The 24,870-nt window shown below is 46.8% G+C and overlaps 1 protein-coding gene across 1 annotated transcript; it reads right to left on the bottom strand.

Annotated features, from left to right (window-relative positions):
- On the bottom strand, positions 1 to 24,483 carry LOC115504313 (zinc finger protein 791-like). Its single transcript, XM_030301193.1, has 4 exons — positions 24,309 to 24,483; positions 4,466 to 4,592; positions 4,217 to 4,277; positions 1 to 3,608 (listed from the first exon to the last, which is right to left on the bottom strand). The coding sequence occupies exons 1-4, from the start codon at positions 24,309 to 24,311 to the stop codon at positions 1,955 to 1,957; spliced, it is 1,845 nt and encodes a 614-aa protein (XP_030157053.1). The 5' UTR covers positions 24,312 to 24,483; the 3' UTR covers positions 1 to 1,954.
- Between the last annotated feature and the right edge of the window lie 387 nt (positions 24,484 to 24,870).

The raw sequence follows: 24,870 nt of genomic DNA, 5'->3' as shown, positions 1-24,870 counted from the left end.
CTCCGCTGATTGAACCAGCCAGGCGCCCCAACATAATCCCGTTGTTATTTGTGGTTTGTGGTCATCTTTATCACTACAATTCATTCCACCTCTCTCTCTTTGACCACAGATGTCACCCTGGCAGTCTTTGGCAAGAAGGCACTGACAAAACCATGATGCACATTTTTGGAATCAATAACGGAGGACGAGAAATTTAATTACAAAAATTATGACTACAGAATAAAAAACAAAATTGGAGGAAAAAATATCTGAACTCGTCTGCACACGATGACCCTCGGAATGCATAATGCTGACAAAATTACAGGTTGACTTGAAAAGCCACAATTGCAATGGGACGTTTTAATATATCCTGTCAGGAAATGGAGAAGATAACATTTGTTAATATCCAACAGTTAATAAAAAATTTTAAGGACCATGGACAGAAACAGTGGTTTGAGCTTTAGGAAATGTTTTAAATCACATAAAAACATAATTGAAAATATACCGAAGACTTATGTTCAGATGTGAGTAATCAGAAACACCCACAATCTGCCTGATAAGGAGAAGGTGCTTATTTTCACACGAAAAGGCTTATTTTCACAGAAGTCACTGTACAATGCGGTAGAGGAATAGGTTACCATGGGGTTCCTCTTGGCTGCATGTTGTAGCTGTACTGGTGAAATCGGGAACACACAGTAATTAGGAGTATTAACAGAACGAGGGGTTTACTACACAAATTAGACCCTATACAAATACAGTCCAGAGAAGAGGAAAGTCAGCGCTCTAAAGAACATTCTCAACCATGATAGTCTGGTGGACACATGATGGCTTGCGGGAAAATCCAAGCGGCATCAACCTTTGCCAGGTCGTAGACCTTGTGGCGGCATCTGTGGAAAGCTACAGCTCTGAGAAAATGGAAGTCAAGTAGCTGGCGGTGGTACTGAAGATACTCTTGACGGGCAGGGCAAAGAATCAGCAAAATGGGCTGGAAGGTGTAGGCAAAATTCCTATGGTATCGATCACTGTCTGTACCGTGATTCCAAAAACTAAGGCCTTCTTCCTTTCTGCCTTCCGACTCTCATGCAAGTGAGGCTACCGGTGAATTCTAACATGAAACTATAAAGAGAGCAGATTCTAGAAAATTAGGTCACAACATTACCCATGTTGACCTAACGCATTCCAGGAGTGCTATCTCCAATGCTACATTTTTTTTTTTTTTTTTTTTTGGTCTCTTAAAGTATAATCTCCAAATCACAGTCGGAAGAAATGACAGAGTCAAGGGAAAAGATGTAAACAGCAATTCCAATGAGATTATACCCTATGATAAACTCTGCATACTTACAAATTGATGCCTACAATTTATTAACCAGGAAAGAAAAGACTCTTTGGATTAAAAAAAAAAAAAACAAACCAGAAACCATTTCACATATGAAAGGAGGAATATTTATAATAGACAAGGAATATCCAGTACCTGTGACGGGAGGTCAATAAGAAAATCCCAACAAATACCAAAATGTCATTATACCATGGCCCCTTCACGTTCAGAACAGTTAAAAAATTATATAAAAATTAATACTTACATATTACAAATACACCGTAACTCACCCATAGATCCAACAGATTGAAAATGGAAAGACAAAACTTTTACAAACTGATTTAAGGAAAAAGACTACTCACTAAGCTTCCGTACTATTGCTTAAACAATGCTCACAGAATTGTCTCAACTCAACGTTCAGCTGAAAAGCAACAACCAGAAGCTATAGTCCAGAGACTGAGTTTCAGAACAAAATTCATTATCTCCAACTTCTGAAGCATTTCTTTCATGTTGTGAATTCTCCGGAGTACCGTCTTTGAATGTGCGTCAGACTTTCCCATATTTCTTACATTTATGTCATTTTTCTCCAGTGGTGTTTTTACATGACTCTGCGTTTGTTAAGACTGAATGCTCTCCTGTACTTTTCAGTTAACAATTTACCTATCTTGTGTGCATTCTCATCACATGTTTGTGTAAGGATGTGGGCCAATTGAAGGCTTTCCCACAGTGTTTACACTCAAGAAGTTTCTCTCCAGTGTGAATTCTTTCATGGCTTCTAAACGAACTGGGTCGACTGAAGGCTTTCCCACATTCTTTACATTTATAAGGTTTCTCTCCCGTGTGCACTCTCATGTGTCCTCGAAAGGTTGTACGATAAATGAAGGCTTTCCCGCATTCCTTACATTCATAGGGTTTCTCTCCCGTGTGAGTTCTTTCATGTACCTGAACATAACTCGAACAACTGAAGGCTTTACTGCATATTTTACATTCATAGGGTTTCTCTCCCGTGTGAGTTCTTTCGTGTATCCGGAAGGAGCTGGGACAATTGAAGGCTTTCCCACATTCCTTACATTTATAAGGTCCGTCTCCAGTGTGTGTCATCATATGTCTGCGAAAACTGGTGAGGGAGACGAAGGCCTTCCCACATTCCTCACATTTATAGGGTTTCTCGCCAGTGTGAGTTCTCCCGTGTATTTGCAAACCTAGAGGAGAGCTGAAGGTCTTCCCACACTGTTTACATTCATAGGGCTTCTCCGCGGTGTGAGTCCTTTCGTGTCTTCGGAAGGACGTGGGACAACTGAGGGCTTTCCCGCACAGCTTACATATATAGGGCTTCTCTCCAGTGTGAGTTCTCACATGCACTTGAAACGTGGTGAGCCAATGGAAGGCTTTTCCGCATTCTTTACACTGATAGGGTTTCTCTCCAGTGTGAGTTCTTTCGTGTGTTCGGAAAGAACTGGAACAACTAAAGGCTCTACCACACTGCTTACATTCGTAGGGTTTCTCTCCGGTGTGAGATCTTTCATGTATTCGATACGAACTGGGACAGCTGAATGCCTTCCCGCACTCCTTACATTTATAAGGTCCGACTCCAGTGTGTGTGATCATGTGTCTTTGAAAGCTCCCGAGAGAAATGAAGGCTTTCCCGCATTCCTTACAGTCATAGGGTTTCTCTCCGGTGTGAGTTCTCTCATGTTTTCGAAGAGAGCTGGGACAACTGAAGGCTTTACTACACTTTTTACATTCGTAAGGTTTCTCTCCCGTGTGAGTCCTTTCATGACTTCGAAAGGAGCTGGGACAGCTGAGGGCTTTCCCGCACTGCTTGCACTGATAGGGCTGCTCCCCCGTGTGCGTCCTTTCATGTGTCTGAAAGGTCTGATGATATCTAAAGGCCTTTCCACACTGTTTACACTGATAGGGTTTCTCTCCGGTGTGAGTCCTTTCGTGTTTTCGAACGGACTGGCGATATCGAAAGGATTTCCCACATTCCTTACATTTGTAAGATTTCTCTACGCTGTGGTTTCTTTCATGTTTTTGAAAAGGCTGGAGATAACTGAAAGCTTTTCCACACTCTTTACATTTATAAGGCTTTTTTCCATACTCCTGATACTTGTATGGCTTTGGCGAAGTGTGAGATCTCTTATGCCTATTAAGGGATGAATGGCGCATAAAAACTTTTCCACACGCGCTGCACTCCCACGGTTTTACCTCGGTAGAAGTTTTCTTGTTCAGATTAAGATGCGGAATAAGGCTGAAGTTTCCTCCACACTGACCACCTTCTTTACTCTGATGGAGCCTCTCTACCATAGGACTCCTGAAAAAAAAAAAAAAATCCAGAAGTGTATTATTGATTTGTGACTTCCTACCTATTAGTAAATACTAGGATTACATTGTCACAATTCATAGGAAAAGGGTAGGTTTCTCTGTCTTGTCTGAACTGTTTGAAATATTCTGCTCGACCAAAACTCTTACGTGAAAGTAGTGAGAGTCATATATGGAGTTTCTGAATACTATTTACAAACGAACTCTTTTGCAAACACTGAACAGCTGTCACATTTAAGAAAACACTTTGGTGAAAATTTTCTAGGAAAACCTACATCTGAAGCTGGGCTGTCTTGTGTCTGCTTGCTTTTAAGGCTTTTTTTTTTTTTTTAATGTTTGTTTTTGAGAGAGACAGAGAGAGAGTGCGAGCAGGGGAGGCACAGAAAGAGAGGCAGACCCAGAATCAAGAGCAGGCTCCAGGCTAACAGCACAGAGCCTGACGTGGGGCTCAAACCCACGAACCACGAGATCATGACCTGAGCTGAAGTCGGATGCTTAACCAACTGAGCCACCCAGGCGCCCCATGTCTGCTTGCTTTTCAATTCTCGCAACATACAAAGATTCCTTTGGATGCTCCTTTCCACCGTGAGTGCAAGTTACCTTAGATTTCTTCCCTGGCTTTTGTACTGATCATCAATGTTATGGTCTTTCCACTTTTTCCCTACAATGCAAACCCAGAAAAAAAAAAACCAATAAATTATAGAAGAATTATTACAAGTCCACGATGAGCTCTGCCCACGCCTGATTTGCCAAAGTACTCCTTTGCCCCGTTCCACACCAAAGAGCACTGATGGGTAAGGAACACGCGTCCTCTAACTGACGGGGGGGAAAGTGAGCCGTCATCCTTACCTACTGAGGCCAGGTTCCTCAAGGTTTCCCGCATCACATCTCTGTAGAGTTTCTTCTGGGAAGGATCCAACAGAGCCCATTCCTCCAGGGTGAAGTTTACAGCCACATCCTCAAAGGCCACTGCGTCCTAAAACATCCCACATACGTGTGGAGGAGGGTGGATGAGACAGCACTAGGAATCTACAGTCAATTCATAAGAAGTTCATATGATTCTGTGACTTCAAAATACTCTATGACTCGGTCATCAGAATTCCCACTCTCTCTACACAATCATCTCCTCAAAAATTTGGTAGTGTCATGAATACATGGAAATTATCTCTACTTTGGGGGCGCCTGGGTGGCTCAGTCGGCGAAGCGTCGACTCTTGATTTCGGCTCAGGTCAGGATCTCGCGGTTCCTGAGATCGAGCACCGCGTCCGCGCACAGCCTGCTTGCTCCCTTGCTCGTGGGCTCATGCTCCTCTCTCAAAATAAATAGATAAAACTTTTTTTTAAAAAAATTATTCCCACTTTTACTACATTTACTACGTTCACTTCCAGTCTCATTGCTTTCTAATGGTAGAGTCCCAAGCACGTTGGGAAAGGAAATACTATGCAAATGAAAGAAACATTTCCATTGTAAGGCCACCAATTCCTTGTGAGAAAAAGCTCGCCTCCTTCTTTATTACCCACCATGTCACACAGCACTCCATGAAGCAGAGGGGCACAGCCACGTCAAGTTTTAATGAATAAAAACACAGTGAAACATTGAGAGTTTTGCTTCTTTAAAAAAAAAAAATTTAATGTTTATTTATTTATTTATTTTTCAACGTTTATTTATTTTTGGGACAGAGAGAGACAGAGCATGAACGGGGGAGGGGCAGAGAGAGAGGGAGACACAGAATCGGAAACAGGCTCCAGGCTCCGAGCCATCAGCCCAGAGCCTGACGTGGGGCTCGAACTCACGGACCGCGAGATCGTGACCTGGCTGAAGTCGGACGCTTAACCGACTGCGCCACCCAGGTGCCCCTTATGTTTATTTTTGAGAGAGAGAGAGAGAGAGAGAGAGAGAGAGAGAGAGAGAGGACCTGCGGGGGAGAGGCAGAGAGACAGAGGGAGACACAGAATCCGAAGCAGGCTCCAGGCTCCGAGCTGTCAGCACAGAGCCCGACGTGGGGCTCGAAACCCCGAACCGTGAGATCATGACCTGAGCCGACATCGGATGCTTAACCGACTGAGCCACTCAGGTGCCCTGAGAGCTTCTGCTTCTATTTCCACTGCCAACCACGAAAGGCCAGAAGGCCTGTGGGAATCCAATTGGTAACTAGGACCAGCTAGCCATATTGTCCCCAAGTACTCCAGGCCATCAGGAATAGTCTGATGCAGCTGGCTGAATGAAAATATTCTGGCAGAGAAGTGTTCGTTTTCATCTGTCTATAAAAATATCTGTCAGAGATTCACTCATTCCCTCCTATCCGTCCCATTTCACGGGGCGAGGATGTCATTCAGATGTTACAGCTTATTTATGAAAAAGAAGGCATCACAACTCCGAACCCCACAAAACCTCTCTACGCAAGGGCCTCGGGGCCGCTTCTCGCCAACTTTTAAGCACGTGTATGCACACACGCTGAGATGACAGGATGCTCGGCAGAACCCTAACAGCGTACCTCAGGCCCTGCTGAGCTTGAGGAACTGGATAAACACTGCAATCTGCGAGAAAGTTCACTTGAAAGCCACAGTGGTTTGACGGTCAATGCACTCATCATTATGAAACACACAAATGGTTCAGCAGTGTTTGTTTTTTTTTAAATAAATTTATTTACATTGAGAGAGAGCACGAGCAGGGAAGGGGCAGAGAGAGACAGGGAGAGACAGAATTTCAAGTAGGCTCCACGCGGTCAGTGCAGAGTCTGACGCGGGGCTCAGATGAACCATGAGATCATGACTTGAGCTGAAACCAAGAGTCAGACACTTACCCAACTGAGCCACCCAGGAGCCCCGTCAGTGTTTTCTCCCAAAAGAACACAGAGGTTCCTTTCTCTGATTTCAGGAGGCAGTGATATTCAACCAGTTGCCCTAGAGGCTGCCCTTCCATTTCCTGCACTTCTGACCCCTCGTGTGGGGCCCAGGGGCATGCCAGCCTAACCTCTGGGCGCAGATATCCCTCAGCTACACGATTCCCCTAAATGCTGGTCTCTGAACAAGATCATTAACTCACTGAGGTCTACGTGCAGGTGATAGAGAAATGGCTCCCATACGGTAATTTGGATGGTAGATTTCACCCATCTGGTTAAGAAAAGAACAGGAAATCCACACTTCTTGCGAGATCCACGGAGTAAAAGGAACTACTTGGATTGGCTCAATTACTTGGAGTGGCTCCAATTACTCTGCAGCGCTGGCTCATAAAAGTGTCCTAGTACCTCGCATGTGGAAGAGAGTTAACGTTATTAGCAGGTCTGAGACGGCGGATCCTTACAAATGCCTGCTCGCGGTGTCAGTCCTTCCTTCATTGGTATCTGGGAGCCAAGATATAGGAGGGACCTCCCCAACCTGATGACAGTGACTCAGTGTGCCCAAACTGTTTAGGCAAAGATTATGATGTATCCCAAACTCTTGTGTTCGTTCTGAGAGTCCAAACTTTTGTTATGCGCAGTAGAGGGTGCCTATGTGATCTAGGCACGGAGTCCCGAATGAGCTTCCCCGGAAGACAGTATTTTACATGTGTTGTTACAACTTGTTGCTTGGGGAAGTGAGCCCATCCTATGGATTACAGTAGGAGATAACATCTCCTTGAAGGTTGCATGTGGTTTCCTCCAAAACAAATTTATTTATATTTTTTAAGGGGTGTGTGTGTGTGTGTGTGTGTGTGTGTGTGTGTGTATTTTTAAGCCATCTCTACACCCAACAGGGGGCTCCAACTCATGACCCAGAGATCAAGAGTCACAGGCACCAGGGGCGCCTGAGTGGCTCAGTCGGTTGGGTGTCCGACTTTGGCTCAGGTCATGATCTCACAGCTTGTGGGTTCAAGCCTTGCATGGGGCTCTGTGCTGACAGCTCAGAGCCTGGAGCCTGCTTTGGATTCTGTGTCTCCCTGTCTGTCCCTCCCCTGCTCACTTTCTCTTTCTCTCTCTCAAAAATAAATAAACATTAAAAATAAATTAAAAAAAAAAAGCATCACAGGCTCTACTGACTGAGCCAGTGGGGCATCCCCCTCCAGGACAAATTTAACTGAACACTAAACAAGACTAATGAATGATATTTAATAATCCTAATGGAAAAAGATTTACATTTTTCTTGAACAAAGAACGATGAAAAAAAGTGAAAATATGATACATGTTCTTAGAAATAACTCCACTTCTTAAGATGTTTCCTCTCCCAAAATGTCTTTATTAAATTCCAACAATCCCCAAAACAGACTTTTTATTAGACCTCCAAACCTAAAAGGAAAAACAAATGTCCAAAAGTGGTCAAGGTCTTCCAAAGAACAAAGTGGCGGCTTGCCGAATATACATCAAAGATTTTCAAATCACAGTATTCCAGACAACATAGCATCAGCAGAGAGAAAAACAGACCGAGGGAAAGGAAAAGACCGAGGGAAAGGTCTTCCATGGACCAGCATTAAATGTCGAAAGCTGGTCAAGGGCGGATCAGGCACTGTGGAGCACTGGCAGACATCTGAAGCCCTTTAATACATGGGGCAAAGACAAACTGTCACCTAACTGGAAAAGCGCATTATATTCCCTCCTATCCCGTGGAAAATAGCCAATTCACTGTAGACTTAAATGTGAAAGATAAAACCAAGGCACTTGTAGAAGCCATAGATAAATACTTTATTGATCCAAAAATAGGGAGAATTTTCTCAGATAAGGGAAAGAGTAACATCTCAAACGAGACGGGGGCGCCTGGGTGGCTCATTCGGCTAAGTGTCTGACTTCGGCTCGAGTCATGATCTCATGGTCCGTGAGTTCGAGCCCCGCCTCGGGCTCTGTGCTGACAGCTCGGAGCCTGGAGCCTGCTTCAGATTCTGTGGCTCCCTCTGTCTCTGCCCCTCCCCTGCTTGTGCTCTCTCCCTCTCTCTCAAGAATAAATAAACATTAAAAAAAATTTAAAAAGGTCTAAACGAGAGACTGAACAACTCATATATAAACTAAGGAAATCAAAAAACACAAGATATAAGAAAATATCTGTAATACATGCAACACTAAAGAGTTTAGTGTGCAGAGTAAGACTCAACATATAGTTTAAAAAATGAGAAAATCATCAAAACATATTTAACAGAAGATGAAAGACCATATGCGAAAAAATGTCTCTCTCAAAAATAAATATTAAAAATATTTTTTAAAGTTAAAACTAAAAGAACACTGTTTAGTGGGGGCGGGGGGTGGGGGAACAGATGGTAAAGGTTTTGAAGAATAAAGAATCCAGACAGAGGTCACATGTGGTGTCGGATGGAGAGGAGTCAGGTCAGGAACATTGGGAGGCTGACAACTGTTCAATGCCCACTTATAAATCTTAATGATCACAAACATGTTTATACTGTTATTACCACAAAGTCTTCTGATAAGGCATCAGGCACATTATTTTCTGAATATATTTAATGATAAAAATTTAAAGAATTAAGTTCGGAGAAGTAGGTTTTTTCTTTTTTTTTTTACCCTGTAAGGTGGAAATCTGAGTACTAGTTCACAGATTTTTGGCAGCAAAAACTGGTAACAAGGGTCTATTTTGAAAGAATTGGTGGGGCGCCTGGCTCAGTGGGTTAAGCGTCTGACATCAGCTCAGGTCGTGATCTCACGGTTCGTGGGTTCGAGCCCCGCGTCGGGCTCTATTGCTGACAGCTTGGAGCCTGCTTCGGATTCTGTGTCTCCTTCTCTGTGCTCCTCCCCAGCGCACGCTCTGTGCCTCTCTCTCAAAAATGAATAAACACTAAAAACAATTTAAAAAAAGAGAAAGAATTGGTTATATACTTACCTTTTACTTATTTTAATATTTATTTTTTGAGAGAGAGACAGAGCATGAGTGGGGCAGGGGCAGAGAGAGGAGGAGACAGAATGTGAAGCAGGTTCTAGGTTCTGAGCTGTCAGCACAGAGCCCCACGTGGGGCTTGAACCCACAAACCGTGAGATCATGACCTGAGCCGAAGTTGGACATTTAACAGACTGAGCCACCCGGGTGCCCCACACAGTCACCGTTTAAAAGCAAAGGGTGACGTGTCCTGGTATGGAAAGATGTGAAGGATTTATCAATAGAATAATTAAGCAAAATGTATTCCAACAGATACACCAGTGTACCTTTTCTTTTTTTTTTAAAATTTTTAAATTTTTTAATGTTCATTGAGAGAGAGCATGAGCAAGTGGGAGAGGGGCAGAGAGAGAGAGGGAGACACAGAATCCCAAGCAGGCTCCAGGCTCCAAGCTGTCAGGCCAGAACCCGACATGGGGCTCGAACTCATGAGCCATGAGATCATGACCTGCGCTAAAGTCGGGCGCTTAACCCACTGAGCCACCCAGGGGCATCGCCCCCTTTGAGGCTTCTGACAGAAGTTTCATTATGTAGGCACAAGTGATGAACTCAAAGCCTTTGGTGATGAACTCAATCTCCAGCCCCTCTTCCCTCTCCAGAGCCTGGGAAGTGGAGCTGAACATTCCAAGCCTCCAATCAAGGCCTCGTGTTTCTGGTGTCCAATCCCCGTCCTGAAGCCATCTGAGGCATTTCTGGGCGGGCTCCTAGAACAGAAGACTGCTCCATCACCCTTATCACTCAGGAAATTCCAAAGACTCGGGAGATCTTGGCCAGGAACCACGGACAAAGACCAAATATCTTCCCTGTATCTATGAGGAAGAAGAGGACAGCCCGGGGGGGAAAGACTGAGACTAAATCCTATGACTGCAGAATGTTTTCCCCTCCGCCCACACTTACCTCGGCAGCAGCCGGGCTCCTGTTTACTAATACGCGGAAAAGAGCTGCACATTCCAGCCCTTATTTGAGAAGCTTCTGGAGAACCCCACAGATGACAGGGGTGACAAAAGAAAGGACGCCCGAGAAGTTTTAGTTTCTGCCACAGGTGCAACAAATCATAATAGAGACTAAGCCTGTGAGAAGTAAGGGAGAGGATCCACCTTCAGAAATACCAAAATAAAAGCTGTGCTGTCTAGTTGACATGTTTACAACCTACTGGAAATATATATGACCCCCCCCCCCATAATGGAGTCCCGAATCCTTGGACATTTCACTTCCTGGTTTTTCTTCCTCGCTCTATTTTGCAGGCTTATTTTGGTGGGCTCTGAAATGAGCATGAGCCAAAGAACAAAGCGGGGACTGAAAGTCTCCGCATCACCTCAGGAAACGTACATTTGTTCCAATTAGACTACTATAAAAATTTTTTTGTTGTTGTTTAATGTTTATTGATTTTTGAGAGAGAGTGGGGGTAGGGGCAGAGAGAGAGGGAGACACAGGATCTGAAGCAGGCTCCAGGCGGTCAGCATTTAGCCCGACACGGGGCTTGAACCCACAGACCGTGAGATCATGACCTGGAGTCAGATGCCCAACTGCCTGAGCCATCCAGGCGCCCCAGACTACTTTTTTTTTTTAATGTTTATTTATTTTGAGAGAGAGACAGAGAGAGCGTGCGCGCAAAAGAGAAAGTGGGGGAGGGCCAGAGAGAGACAGAGAGACAGAGAGAGAGAGAGAGAGAGAGAGAGAGAGAGAGAGAATCCCCAGCAGGCTCCATGCTGTCAGCGCAGAGCCCGACGCGGGGGCCGATCCCACGAACCAGGAGATCATGACCCGAACTGAAATCAAGAGTCGGACGCTCAACCGACTGAGTCACCCGGCTGTCCCCCAATCAGACTACTTTCTGCCTCACGTGGGCACAGGCAACGTCCGGGTAAGGCTCTCGCTTCAGCCAGTGAAGAATCAGGGGAGGGACACGCACCCTGGAGACAAACTGTCTGCTGTAACTGCCCCGAGCATGCCTGTCCATCAAGACACCCGCTCCTGCAAGAAGGTCGAAGAAAACCTCGATCCGCTGTGCTCCGAGTCTCCGTGTCCCTCCTCTGATCGGGTTGGTGGCCTTATTTCTCACAAACCCTTAGCCAGATAAACTTAAAACATCACACTAAAGGCCTCCTTTTATTTATTTTTTGAAAGGCCTATTTGCCTCAGTTCCTTCTCAACACATGAGGTCTGCCTTCAAACAAATAAAACAAAAAATACCATAGCATACAAAGACATTTCACCTTGAAAGAAACCAGAGGGAAAAACACACCTCAGATATAGAGAAACAAAGAATTAATTTATACTCATCCCCCCCCCCAAAAAAAACCATGCAAGCAAGAAGAGAGTGGAATGAAATATTTTAAAGGGTTGACAGAGAAAAACGATGTGCCCAGAATTCTGTGTCGAACAAAATTCTTCTTCAAGGGTGAGGGAGAAATAAAGACTTTCTGAGACAAACAAAAATGGAGGGAATTTTCCACCAGTATACCTGCTTTGCAAAAAAAAAAAAAAAAAAAAAAAAAAAATGTGAAAGAAACTTCTTCAAAAAGCAGGAAAATGATGAAGAAAGGGAGGGCATTTCAGAAGGAGTAAATTTTAAAAATTCTTCACCTGAAAAAAAAAAAAAAGAACTTCATCTGATAGATAACTATGGTATATATTAATCCAATGATATCAATAGTCACTTTATTTATTTATTTTTTTTTCAACGTTTATTTATTTTTGGGACAGAGAGAGACAGAGCATGAACAGGGGAGGGGCAGAGAGAGAGGGAGACACAGAATCGGAAACAGGCTCCAGGCTCTGAGCCATCAGCCCAGAGCCTGACGCGGGGCTCGAACTCACGGACCGCGAGATCGTGACCTGGCTGAAGTCGGACGCTTAACCGACTGCGCCACCCAGGCGCCCCAATCACTTTATTTTTTTAAGTGTGTGTGGGGGGGGCAAGTGCGCATGGGGGAGGGACAGAGAGAGAGAGCGAGGGAGAAAGAGAATCCCAAGCAGGCTCCAAACCAGCAGCATGGAGCCCGACGAGGGGCTCAAACTCACAAACCACGAGATCACGAACTGAGCCAAAATGAAGAGTCAGACGCTTAACCGACTGAGGCACCCAGGCACCCCCCTATCAATAATCACTTTAATTTTTTTTTCTTAAAGAGTTAAAAAAAATTTTTTTTTTTAATGTTTATTTTCGAGAGAGAGAGACACACACACTGAGTGCGAGCAGGGGAGGGACCGAGAGAGCGGGAGACACAGAATCTGAAGCAGGCTCCAGGCTCTTGAGCTGTCAGCACAGAGCCTGACGCAGGGCCCGAACCCGGGAGATCATGACCTGAGCTGAAGTCGGATGCTTAACTGACTGTGCCACCCAGGTAACCCTCTCTCTCAAAATAAATAAACATTTAAAAAAATAAAACTATCTTTGTCACATATGACAGGACTAATGTCAGACGAGAGGAGCAAATGTCAAAAGAATTTACAATAACAAAGCCCTTTGAACTAATAAGAGAGTAGAGTTGAAGGATAAATGATTCATATACAAAAGCAAAAGTTGGGCGGCCTGGGCGGCTCAGTCAATTAAGTGTCTGACTCTGGATTTCAGCTCAGGTCACGATCCCAGGGTGTGGACTCTGGCCCTGTGTTAGGCTCCGCTTAAGATTCTCTCTCCCTCTCTGTGCCTCTCCCTCACTTGTGCTCTCTCTAAATAAAATGAAAAAACAAAAAAGTTCATGCTTTCCTATAGATTCAAGTAAGTACAGTCAACTGATCCTTGACAAAAGACAAAGGCAATTCAATAGCGAAAACACAGTTTTTTGTTTTGTTTTTTTTTTTTTTGAGAGAGAGACAGAGTGTGAGCAGGTGAGGGGGAGAGAGAGAGGGAGACACAGAATCTGAAGGAGGCTCCAGGCTGTCAGCATGGAGCCTGAGGCGGGGCTCAAACCCACAAACCGTGAGATCATGACCTGAGCGAAGTTGGACGCTTAGCCAACTGAGCCACCCAGGAGCCCCATAAAACACAGTCTTTTCAACAAAAAGTGCCAGGAAAGGTAGAATCCACGTGAAAAAAATCTAGACACAGAGCTTGCACCTTTCACAAAAATTAACTCAAAATGGATTCATAGATCTTATAGGAAACCGAGACTAAAAAATTCCCAGGAGATAGCATAGGAGAAAATTTAGGAGACCTAGGGTTTGGTAATTATTATTTTTAGATCCAACACCAAATCAGGATCCATGAAAGTAAAAGATACCAAGTTTGGCTTTATTAAAATGAAAACCCACTCTGTGAAAGACAGTTAAAGAGATGGAAAACAGAAACCACAGACTGAGAGAAAATCTTTACAAAACACTTCTCTGCTAAAGGGCTGGTATCCGAAATGTCCAAAGAACTCTTAAAAGTCAGTAAGACAAGCAACTCAATTAAAAATGGGCAAAAGATCTGAACACACACCTCACCAAAGAAAATACATAAATGCTAATTAAGTATATAAAAAGATGCTCAACATCATGTCAGAAGAAATTGAGAAGGGGCGCCGGGGGGGGGGGGCTCATTCTGCTGAGTGTCTGACTTCAGGTCGTGATCTCATGGTTCGTGAGTTTGAGCCCTGCGTCGGGCTCTGTGCTGACAGTTCAGAGCCTGGAACCTGCTTCAGATTCTGTGTCTCTCTCTCTGCCCCTCCCCTGATTGTGGTCTCTCTTTGTCAAAAATAAACAAAAATTAAAAAAAAAAAAGAAATTGCAAATAAAAGAATGAGATATAGGGGAGCCTTGGTGGCTCAACAGGTTAAGCATTTGATTTCAGCTCAGGTCATGAGCTCATGGTTCGTGGGTTCAAGTCCTGCATCAGGCTCTCTGCTGTCAGCACAGAGCCCACTTCCGACCCTCTGTCCCCCCTGCCCCCGCTCTGTCCCTCCCCTGCTCATGCTTCCTCACTCAAAAATAAATAAACATTAGGGGCGCCTGGGTGGCTCAGTCAGTTAAGCATCCGACTTCAGCTCAGGTCACGATCTCGTGGTTTGTGGGTTCAAGCCCCGCATCAGGCTCTGTGCTGACAGCTCAGAGCCTGGAACCTACTTCAGTTTCTGTGTCTCCCTCTCTGCCTATCCCCCACTTGCGTGCTCTCTCTCAAGAATAAGTAAACATTAAAAACAGAGAAAATAATAAACATCAAAAAAAATGAGATACCGCCAGGTACTTACTACAATAACTAAAATTCAAGACCTTGAAAAAAACAAACAAACAAACAATAGTAAAGATGTGAGAGAAAATCATTTAGTCATTCATTCCACCCTCATTCATTGCTGATGGGAGTGGCAAATGTATCCCTATTCTGGAAGACAGGCAGTTTCTTAAAAAAAATAAACCTATTTTTTTTTTTTTTACCATACTATCCAGCAATCACCATCCTTCCCATTACCCCAAATGAGTTGAAAACTCATTCATAAAAAAACGTGCATATGAGGGGCGTCTGGGTGGCTCAGTAGGTTAAACATCCAACTCTTGATTTTGGCTCAGGTCACGATCTCACGGTTCATGGGATCGAGTCCTGCACTGGGCTCTGCGCTGACAGGGCAGAGCCTGGTTGGGATTCTCTCCCCGCCTCTCTCTGCCCTTCCCCTGCTCTTACATGCCCCCTTTCTCTCTCTCAAAAATAAGCAAATATTAAAAAAAAAAAACTTTAGGGGTGCCTCGGTGGCTCAGTGGGTTGAGCGTCTGACTTCAGCCCAGGTCACGATCCCACGCTTCGTGGGTTCGAGCCCCACGTCGGGCTCTGTGCTGACAGGCTCAGAGCCTGGAGCCTGCTTTGGATTCTTTGTCTCCTCCTCTCTCTGCCACTCCCCCACTCTATCTCCCGAAAATAAACACTGAAAAAAGAAACTTAAAAAGAAAAACCCAGCACCTGAATATTTGTAAGAGCTTTATCCACAGCCGCCAAGACTTACAGGTAACCAAGATACCCGCCAACAGATGAATGGAAAATTAACCGATGGAACATCCATATGATGAAATACTCGGGGATAACCGGAAATGAGGTATCCAGCCAAAGGACATGGAATAACCTCAAAGTCACATTGCTAGGGGAAAGCAGAGAATACAGTAAGGCTACAGACTGGATGATTCCAAGCACAGTTCCGGACAGCAAAGTTCTGGAAGGAACAAAAGCGGGAGGCGGTGAACGAGCTGCGGTTGCCAGGGATTTGGGGGTGGGAAGAAGGAATGAATAAACAGATGGACGACAAAGGACGTTTAGGGCACTGAAAATACACTACATGATACAGAAACGATCGGCACACATCAGCTCACGTTGCCAAAGCCCTAAGACTGTGTAACGCAAAGAGTCTAGTTATTGCAATGTTTTGAAAGAGAGAGCGAGCGAGCAAGGGAAGGGCAGAGAGAGGGGGAGACAGAACCCCAAGCAGGCTCCGTGCCGTCAGCACAGAGCCCGATGGGGGGCTTGAACCCACGAACCGTGAAATCATGACCTGAGCCGAAACCAAGAGTCGGATGCTTAACCAACTGAGCCACCCAGGCGCCCCAAAGTGTCCAGCTATTGTAAAGCAAGGACTTTGATGCATTAATACTGGCTCATCGAATGTAACAAATGTACCACGCTGATGTGAAATATAAAAAAAAATAGGGCAAGCTGTATGAAGGCAGGGGGGTTATGTGGGAACTCTGTACATCCTGGTGAAGTTTTCTGTAAACCTAAAATTGCTGTTAAAAAAAAAAAAGTATCGGGGGGGAAAAAAAAAGAGGAAGACAGATGCGCTATTCACCCCCGATGACTGAAAGAAGCCACTGTTCATTCAACTCCTTTGAATTTATTCCAATAACCTACAATAGCACTCTATGAGGCCTAAACCCCGAGACGCGCGCGACCAGAAATTTCCACTCAGTGTCTTCGTGAGAGCTAGCCACTGTATGCTCTGAGCAGTGAAACGAGTGCCTTCGTTACCAGCAGGAGCGTCTGGAACTCTGATGTGGATAAGGAGCCGATGTGGACAGGCGAGGCCCTACACAGACGCCTTAGTAGACGCGGAGACATATTACCTTGACTTATATGTTGTGGGTATCTGTGAGGCGAGAGAGTCCCAGAATTCTTTGACCACAGAGGGGCATCTCTTGGACAATCACCCAAGAGTCTGTAAACACAGGGGACGCCACTGCTGCTCAGTGCCAAGACTGATGGCATACAGTTTGGGGCCTAAGGCCATCTCGCGCATCAAAAACCTAGGGACAACTTGAGGCCGTCGCAGGGAACTCCAGGAGGCACGAGAGGAAGTCACTGAAGCCTCTGCTGTGAAACCGCTCGAGGGCACTAACAGGTGTGTCTGCTGCACAGCAATTTGACCGGCGTCCAGAATCTTCCTGTTTTGTTGTAAGGGGTGCCTATTCAGGATGGGCCATTTTACAAGTAACAGCAAAAACGGGTTCAAGTAAAATTTTAAACAAGGAATATGTTGCCTCCACAACACCAAAAGAATCTGAACAACAGTTACCTCTTTACCAAGAATTCTTTTTAAGAACTTAGACAAGGTGCGAAAGCCTCACATCGGGTATACGGTGATGGCACGTCCCCTTTTCACGAGCTCTTCTTGTCAAAAGTTTTGAAGTCCCAAATGACTTCAGAGGAGGATGTCGTTGGTATTACACTACTTGACGGCCAACTGCACCCGGCAGACTGTTGAAACAGCCCCCGAACAAAACAGACTTGGCCAAACCTGTGACTGCACGACACTGATCTGTCGCTGAAGGGAGTCAGTCATTTCCGTAACGGTGGGGACTGGGAACGAGTTTGCACTAATTCATTCTGAGGGGGCATTCATTGCTTGCAGATTTAAGAATAGGTCAAATAAGGCTGTTAAAAGGAGAACCAGGGGGAATAATTACTTTTTCATTAAATTAAGTGGTTTCTAACCAATGGTTTCCAATCCTTCAAGGCCCTTTTTAGTTTACAGTGGGTCAGATTAAGTAATTTAACGGGGTGGGGAGGGGTGCAATAAGATCTGTGGGGTCCCATAAGTGCCAAACACAAAATTTCAATTTAATTTAGGAGACACTGGGTTCAGACCTGCTCCGCTCAGTGCGGGATATTTAAGAACAACGGGCGCTAAGACCATGGGAAATCAGGTAAGACCATGGTTCTCATGGTTAAGAGGAGACTTGCTTAGCTGTCCTGTCATAGTCAGCAACTCCCTTAAGATGATCAGGGGTACCCTGCTTAAGTTTAGTGGGGTCCCCGGGTGTAACTGCAAGGTGAGCCCTAGTACTGATCATGTGCCTGAGGTTCCTAAGTTAGCGCGTTAGGGCAGCCGGCAAGATGCATCCGGAACCTGTGCTGTGGAGGCCGGAAGCAGCAAGGAGGGTACCTTTATCTTTTTTTGTTGTGTAAATTCTTCTCGAAGATGTTGAATTTCCAACTGGTAAAACTGCAGAGCTGGGTTTTGAGACAGGGCAACTGAAGGGACCCCATGGGACAAAGGCTGTTTTCTTTTTCTTCTCTCTGCTCCTTTTCCTGCTTCTATTCTTGCTAGGGCCCGCATCCCTGCCTTACACGTACCTTAACGTATGCTCTCTTTGTTGTTCTTTTTAATAATTTTTGTAATGTTTACTTATTTGAGAGAGGAAAGGGGGGGGAGAGAGAGGGAGGGACAGAAAGAGAGAGGAGACGCAGAATCTGAGGGAGGCTCCAGGCTCCGAGCTGTCAGCACAGAGCCCGACGCGGGGCTCGAACCCACGCACCACGAGATCATGACCCGAGCCGAAGCTGGACGCCTAACCGATTGAGCCACCCAGGTGCCCAAAACGTGTGCTCTCTTTGTAAAGGTCAAGGAATTAATGGTATCTTTGGCGTTTTCCAGCAAAATACGTAACATCTAAGGAGTCAGCAGGGGGCGTCATCATATACGTTTTCCAGGAACACGGACTCCAGATGATGCTGAGACCCCTGGCTCCAGGGTGTAAGTGACTTACGGAGGACACAGGAGCACTCGCCCTCGTTGGACGAGTTCCCCGACACCCGAGAGGACACGTACACCAGACCACCGTCCTCAACAGAAACCCCAGGCCCTAAACAAAGATGAGACTCCTTCTCCTTCTCCTTTCTGAGCCTCCTAAGTGCTCCATCTGAATCTGCTCTATCTTCAATAAACTCTCTCTCACTTCCTGCTGGCTGGCATTTGATTTCTATCCTGCGCACAGCCAGAGAGCCTCTCGGCTGGTCCAGCGGAAACCCCTCTGGGTTCTCAGTCCCCGGCTGCCTGCATCAGCTTCAACACTTTTTTCTTTTGCTTCCCTCCTGTCTTGTTTTCTCCCATCACAGGCTATACTTCGAGGGAGGGGGCGGCCTCTCTGTCCTGGTATTTACACACCGTTTCCTCCAGAGAGCCTGAGAACAGTGCCATCAGGGTTAGGAGCCTCTCCCGTGACCACTGGCTGCCCTACAGGGTTTAAGGGCCCCGGACTTAAATCAAGTGGAACCAATCCCTTTGCTGTGCCACAGGGGCACTTGAGTGTCGTGCCCTCTACCTGGAGGTTCAGGATCTTGGCTGCAGTAGAGGCAGGGGCAGAAGCAGCAGAGGTGCTTAAAGGTCCTGGTGAGTCCTCTGGGGTCAAGGAGCGTGGACTCAGGCCCCCATCTACTGGCTGCCTTTCACCCTTTCTTCTCTTTCTCTAATTAACTGTTGTTTCAGGACTGACCACACAATGGGCCTTCCTTTTGCACAGGGTATAGTCCCTCTGCCCCCCACCCAGGCATGTGAGGCCAACCCAGCCTCTGTCACAGCTTCCCCCAACACAGATCCAAACCAGCAAATACGTGGAACAGGACCACTTCAAGGAGGGCCTCAATCCTACACCCCTGCTCCCAAACACCTAGGGATCCTGTGAACGGCCACCTCTGGTGGGCTGAACACAGAGCTGAGGCTGGGGAGGGTCACCAACACACCACAGGGCAGCACGGGTCACAGCGCGAGCTCCCCGGCACCCAGCGCCCACAGCACACACCGCCTTCGGGCAGCAGAGCTGGTGAGCAAGTCAGAGCAAGAGAAGCAGGCCCGCAGCATGGGGGTCACGTCTGGACATGGCTCACGGTGACAAAACTTACGGTCGCCTGCAGAGATGTGGTTCCCGTGTACACGCATACATGCATCAAGATGGGAGGCAAAGGCTTACAAATCACATAACCAAGGCTCTGGGGACGGCAGGGCTGGCCCCTCAAGCAGCTCTGAAACGGCTTCAGAAGCCAATGGAAAGAATCTGGTTTGGTGTTCCCCGGAGCTGGGAGGTGGGGCCGCGGCAAGAATTCTCGCACAGGGGTGGGGGCCTCCGTGATTGGAATCTCTTGCCATCTCTAGAGACACCCCCCAGACTTTCTCATCAGCTTGACCAAGTTGGGGGCATAAGAGAAAGAGGGAAGGAGGAGGCTTGAACCGTGAGCAGCCAAACACCCAAAGATGTGCAATCTTACTGCTCATTACAAGGAGGAAAACGTGGGGAAGAAAAACATGAATGTGCGAGTGCTTGTTTTCATATAAAGAAACACGGACAGGATGCTCCAAAAATGATCACCGCTTACTTCTGGGGGTGGCTGAAGCCAGAGCTCTGGAGTGGACCGCATTTTTACGAACCCATGCATCCATTAGCTAAAGGTTTTTTGTTTTGTTTTTTTTTTAAAGTTTACTTATTATTTTTTTTAATTTTTTTTTTAACATTTATTTATTTTTGGGACAGAGAGAGACAGAGCATGAACGGGGGAGGGGCAGAGAGAGGGCGACACAGAATCGGAAACAGGCTCCAGGCTCTGAGCCATCAGCCCAGAGCCCGACCCGGGGCTTGAACTCACGGAGTGCGAGATCGTGACCTGAGCTGAAGTCGGACGCCTAACCGACTGCGCCACCCAGGCGCCCCTAATGTTTACTTATTTTTGAGAGAGAGAGTGCAGTGAGGGGCAGAGAGAGAGAGACAGGGAGACAGAGAATCTGAAGCAGGCTCTACACGGCCAGCAGAGAGCCTGATGTGGGGCTCGAACTCACAAACCGTGAGATCATGACCTGAGCTGAAGTCAGTCAGTCAACCAACTGAGCCACCCAGGCGCCCCCCATGCATACATTATCTGAAGTAAATAGTCACTGGGACGCCTGGGTGGCTCAGTCAGTTAAGTGTCTGACTCTTAAATTCAGCTCAGGTCATGATCTCACGGTTTGTGAGTTCGAGTCCTGAATTGGGCTCAGAGCCTGCTTGCGATTCTCTCTCACTCTCTAATTCTCTCTCTCCCCCCCTCCCCTGCCCCTCCCGTTTGTGTTTGCTCTCTCAAAATAAATAAACTTAAAAAGTATTTTTAAGATTAAGTAGCGTATTATAATATACTAGGGATTTAGTCCTCACCCATTAAATGTATTAGGATTATCAAAGATTGATGCAACTTTTGAGTAGTTTTCCTCATACCAATTAAAATAGGAATTCATTTCCCTTAAACTTTAACAATATTACAGAATTCAAATTTCCAAAGCTCTCTGGGGGCATACAAATAAAAAGCTGACCTAAAACATAAAATCTATCTGAGAACCTCAAATACACCCATCTCACATCTTGAGACTCTTTTGCCTAAAAAGGAACAGATACTCTGTTTGGTTTCATAATTCCTTGCCTTACTCCCATTGTATCTTTATTTATTTTTGAAATGTTTATTTTTTTGAGAGAGACAGTGTGAATGGGGGAGGGGCAGAGAGAGAGAGAGAGAGAGGGAGACACGGAATCCGAAACAGGCTCCAGGCTCTGAGCTGTCAGCACAGAGCCCGACGTGGGGCTCGAACTCACGAGCTGTGAGATCATGACCTGAGCCGAAGTTGAACGCTCAACCGACTGAGCCACCCAGGCGCCCCCTCCCATTGTATCTTTAAATCAACCTACATTTTCAAAGTCCAAGAACTAAAAATTCATTGCTCTCGCAAACAAAACAGGATCACTAATGGCTAAAGGAAACTACATGGAGTTAAAAGCTGCAATATGCAATATATAAACTTATATGAGAAAAGAAACGCAGGGGCGCCTGGGTGGCTCAGTCGGTTAAGCATCCGACTTCGGCTCAGGTCATGATCTTGCGGTTCAGGAGTTTGAGCCCCGCGTCAGGCTCTATGCTGACGGTGCAGAGCCTGGAACCTGCTTTGGATTCTATGTCTCCCTCTCTCTATGCCCCCACTCCCCTGCTCATGTTCTGTCTCTCTCAAAAATAAACATTTAAAAAAAGATCTAAATATATATATATATATATATATATATATATATATATATATATATAAAAACTCCATATATTCATATATCTCACGGTTAGTGGGTTCAAGCCCCACGTCGGGCTCTGTGCTGACAGCTCAGAGCCTGGTGCCTGCTTCGGATTCTGTGTCTGTCTCTCTGCCCCTCCCCTGCTTTTGCTCTGTCTCTCTCTCAAAAATAAATAAACATAAAAAAAATGCAAATATTTGAATCAGGTGAGATAAGCAGCCTGCTTCCGCACGGTTCAGAAGGAAAACTCCCATTCCCAGTCTGTGGTCCAGACCGCACCTGTTGGGATACAGCCTCCGGGCCCAGTTCCTGGTGATGGAGGTGTGGGGGTGGGGGCAACACCTGAGCAGCCACAGGAATGAAGTGACAGGAATGAAGGGTGGGAGCTACACATACACCTCTCTCAGGGCATAATGGAAACATTCGTCTCTCAGGGTTCAATTCTTGCAAGTCAGGAAACCACTGGCCAGATGTGACTTAAGGATCTGACTCAAAAGAACTTCCAAATTCACAAACTCTTTGTCCAGAAGGCAGATCTCCTGACCTTCCCGGACTTTGTCAATGTAGACAAATTACTCTGAGTGTGCCTACACTGCAGACGCAAAGCTCAAGCCTGTGTCTAGAAACAGGCCCAAGGAGGGGGGCGCCTGGGTGGCTCAGTAGGTTAAGTGCCCGACTCTTGGTTTTGGCTCACGCCATGATCTCACGGTTCGTGGGTTCGAGCCCCATGTCAGGCTCTGTGCTGACAGTGTGGAGCCTGCTTGGGATTCCTTCTCTCTCCCTCTCTCTGGCCCTCCCCCACTTGCACAGTCCGAGGGAGGGAGGGAGGGAGGGAGGGAGGGAGGAAGGAAGGAAAAGAAGTCCAAGGAAACCATGATTACAACCTCAGAAGGAGAAACACTGCCCTGTTCCCTAACCCCATCCCCCATGTACACAAGCACCCCCAGCTTTCCTTGGTTCTGCAGATTCTCTCAGCTCCTTCTGGGGTGTCTGAACAGGTAGGGCACCTGCTGGGGGAGGCTCTCCAGGAAGAACCAACTGGGCCTTCAAGTATTTCCCTTTCTAGGCTCAAGGTGGGGGGCCTTGCCATAATTTTTTTTAATGTTTGTTTTTGAGAGAGACAGACAGACAGGCAGAGTGAGCAGAGGAAGGGCAGAGAGAGAGGGAGACACAGAATCCAAAGCAGGCTCCAGGCTCCGGGCTGTCAGCACAGAGCCCGACGCGGGGCTCGAACCCACAAACCGCGAGATCGTGACCTGAGCTGAAGTCGGACGCTTAACCAACTGAGCCACCCAGGTGCCCCAAGGGGGGAGCCTTACCTTAGAAACACTGACCTCAGGCTTCTGCTTCCTACCAACTTGCTCTGAACCACCAGTAACATTTTAAAAGTGATAAGCTTACTGTGAAAAAAAATCGCTCATATCCAGCGTTTATGTATGTGTAAGGGAGGGAAGCAAATTGTAAGGCATTTTTTTAGTTCAACAACAACACACACACACACACACACACACACAAATATCTACTCCTTTCAAAAACCATAAATATGTCAGTTAATTATTATTTCCATGGCAAGAAACTGTTTGGAAACAATAATTGTTGAACACCTTTCGAGGTGGTACAAGTCTAAGTCCTGATATTGCATTTGAAATCACCCAAAAGGATAACTCTCTGAGTGTTACTACACCTGCTCATGGGAAGAAAAAAAGGAAACAAAAATTTTAATAGATGAAACAAGGAAATGTTCCCCCCCCCTGAACTTCACCCCTTTCTTGCCTCTTTGTAGAATTTTATACTTTCAAGATCTATGGATTAAATACATCTTATTAGAAAACGCAGGCTTAAAGAAGTTGAATACAGTCACAAACTCAGGTGAGGCAATCCTGACAGGACACAGCACCCAGGGAAGTTTCCAAAGAGGAACCGCCAACCAAAGGACTTCCCATAGGATGTCTGTGCTCAGGAAAGATACTGGGAGGAGAGGCAAAGGAATTTCATGCTATGTAATATTCACAGGCAAAAAAAAAAAAAAAAGTCTTTAAAAAGAGCCATTCGCGGCTCTGTAGATAAACGATAAAATACTGCGTAATTTGCAATGCATCACGGAGAACAAACAGTTAATAATGATGCTGTGAACTGGAGAGGGAAGATGGCGTTTCGGAACGCAGGGAAGGATCTGGAAATTGAGGCATTTATTTCCAGTCTTACGAAGAGCTAGCCTGGAGGCACAGGGTCGTGGCTTTGAGACCCCACTCCCCGGACATCTGGAAAAGTGAGGGGAAAACGGGTACCCCCCCTCCCTCCCGGGAGAGAGGGACTGGGGACCCCACAGACCACAGCTCCTCCCGCGCACGGACCCCGGAGACCGAGGCGTGACCGTCCCCCGATGACCCTCCGGTGGTCATCGCCCAGTCTACGGGAGGCGCGGCCGCGCACAGCGACGGGACAGGACGCCCGGGTCCCGGCTGCCGCCCGGCCCCGCGCTGCGTGCCGCGCCGGCAGCGGACTCGGGTCCGCACACTCCGGGGGTCACGGCCGCGAGCCCAGGTCCCGCCGCCCCCGGTTCCCGACTCCCGGCCCCGCACACTCACCATCGCTCGGTTTCCGGGGTGCCGGGTCGCCCACCATCCGGCTGCCGCGGCCAGCGCAGGTCGCGGCGACCCAGGACGCGGCGGAACCTCCCGAAGCCCTTAAGGACGGCGCCAGCGGGTGCGAGGCTCGGACGCACAGCAGCCACCGCACACAGCCCTCGCCGTCCACGGCGTCCACGGCGCGTCGCCCGCACGTACGGCTCCGGCGGCTCCCCTGATTGGACGGCTCGCACGGCCCCGCCCCCTCCCGCCTGAGCGACAGCGGGCCGGAGGTCACGTCTTTGAGCCGACCTTGCTTGGGCAGGGGGCTGCCGCCTGTTGTCTCCAAGGCCATCGCTGGGAAGCGCGAGGCCGCCAGGCCACTCACGGAACCGTGACCCTTCCTCACAAGCGCACACGCAAGTGACCTCACCATTCGTAAGCAGGAGTCCGGTTCCATGTTGGTCTTTGATCATTTTCCAGCAGGGAGTCGTCTGCCCACCGCGCCCCCAACCCCCACTCCTTTGGTCTTCAAAGACTCTCGAAGCCTTCGGGCCACTGAGCTTGGTGGGAGGTTTGAGCC

The sequence above is a fragment of the Lynx canadensis genome, chromosome A2, assembly GCF_007474595.2.
Source record: "Lynx canadensis isolate LIC74 chromosome A2, mLynCan4.pri.v2, whole genome shotgun sequence".
NCBI lineage: Eukaryota > Metazoa > Chordata > Mammalia > Carnivora > Felidae > Lynx > Lynx canadensis.
The sequence above is the reverse complement of the archived record's forward strand: the minus strand, read 5'-3'. Positions and strand labels throughout refer to the sequence as shown.

Bases quoted from the DNA above. Each gene is read 5' to 3' on its own strand.
- LOC115504313 (XM_030301193.1), bottom strand. The intron at 4,278-4,465 runs GTAAGGATGACG...TTTGCATTGTAG, and splicing joins GAGGAACCTGGCCTCAGTAG to GGAAAAAGTGGAAAGACCAT. The intron at 3,609-4,216 runs GTAACTTGCACT...TTTTTTTTTCAG, and splicing joins AGCCAGGGAAGAAATCTAAG to GAGTCCTATGGTAGAGAGGC.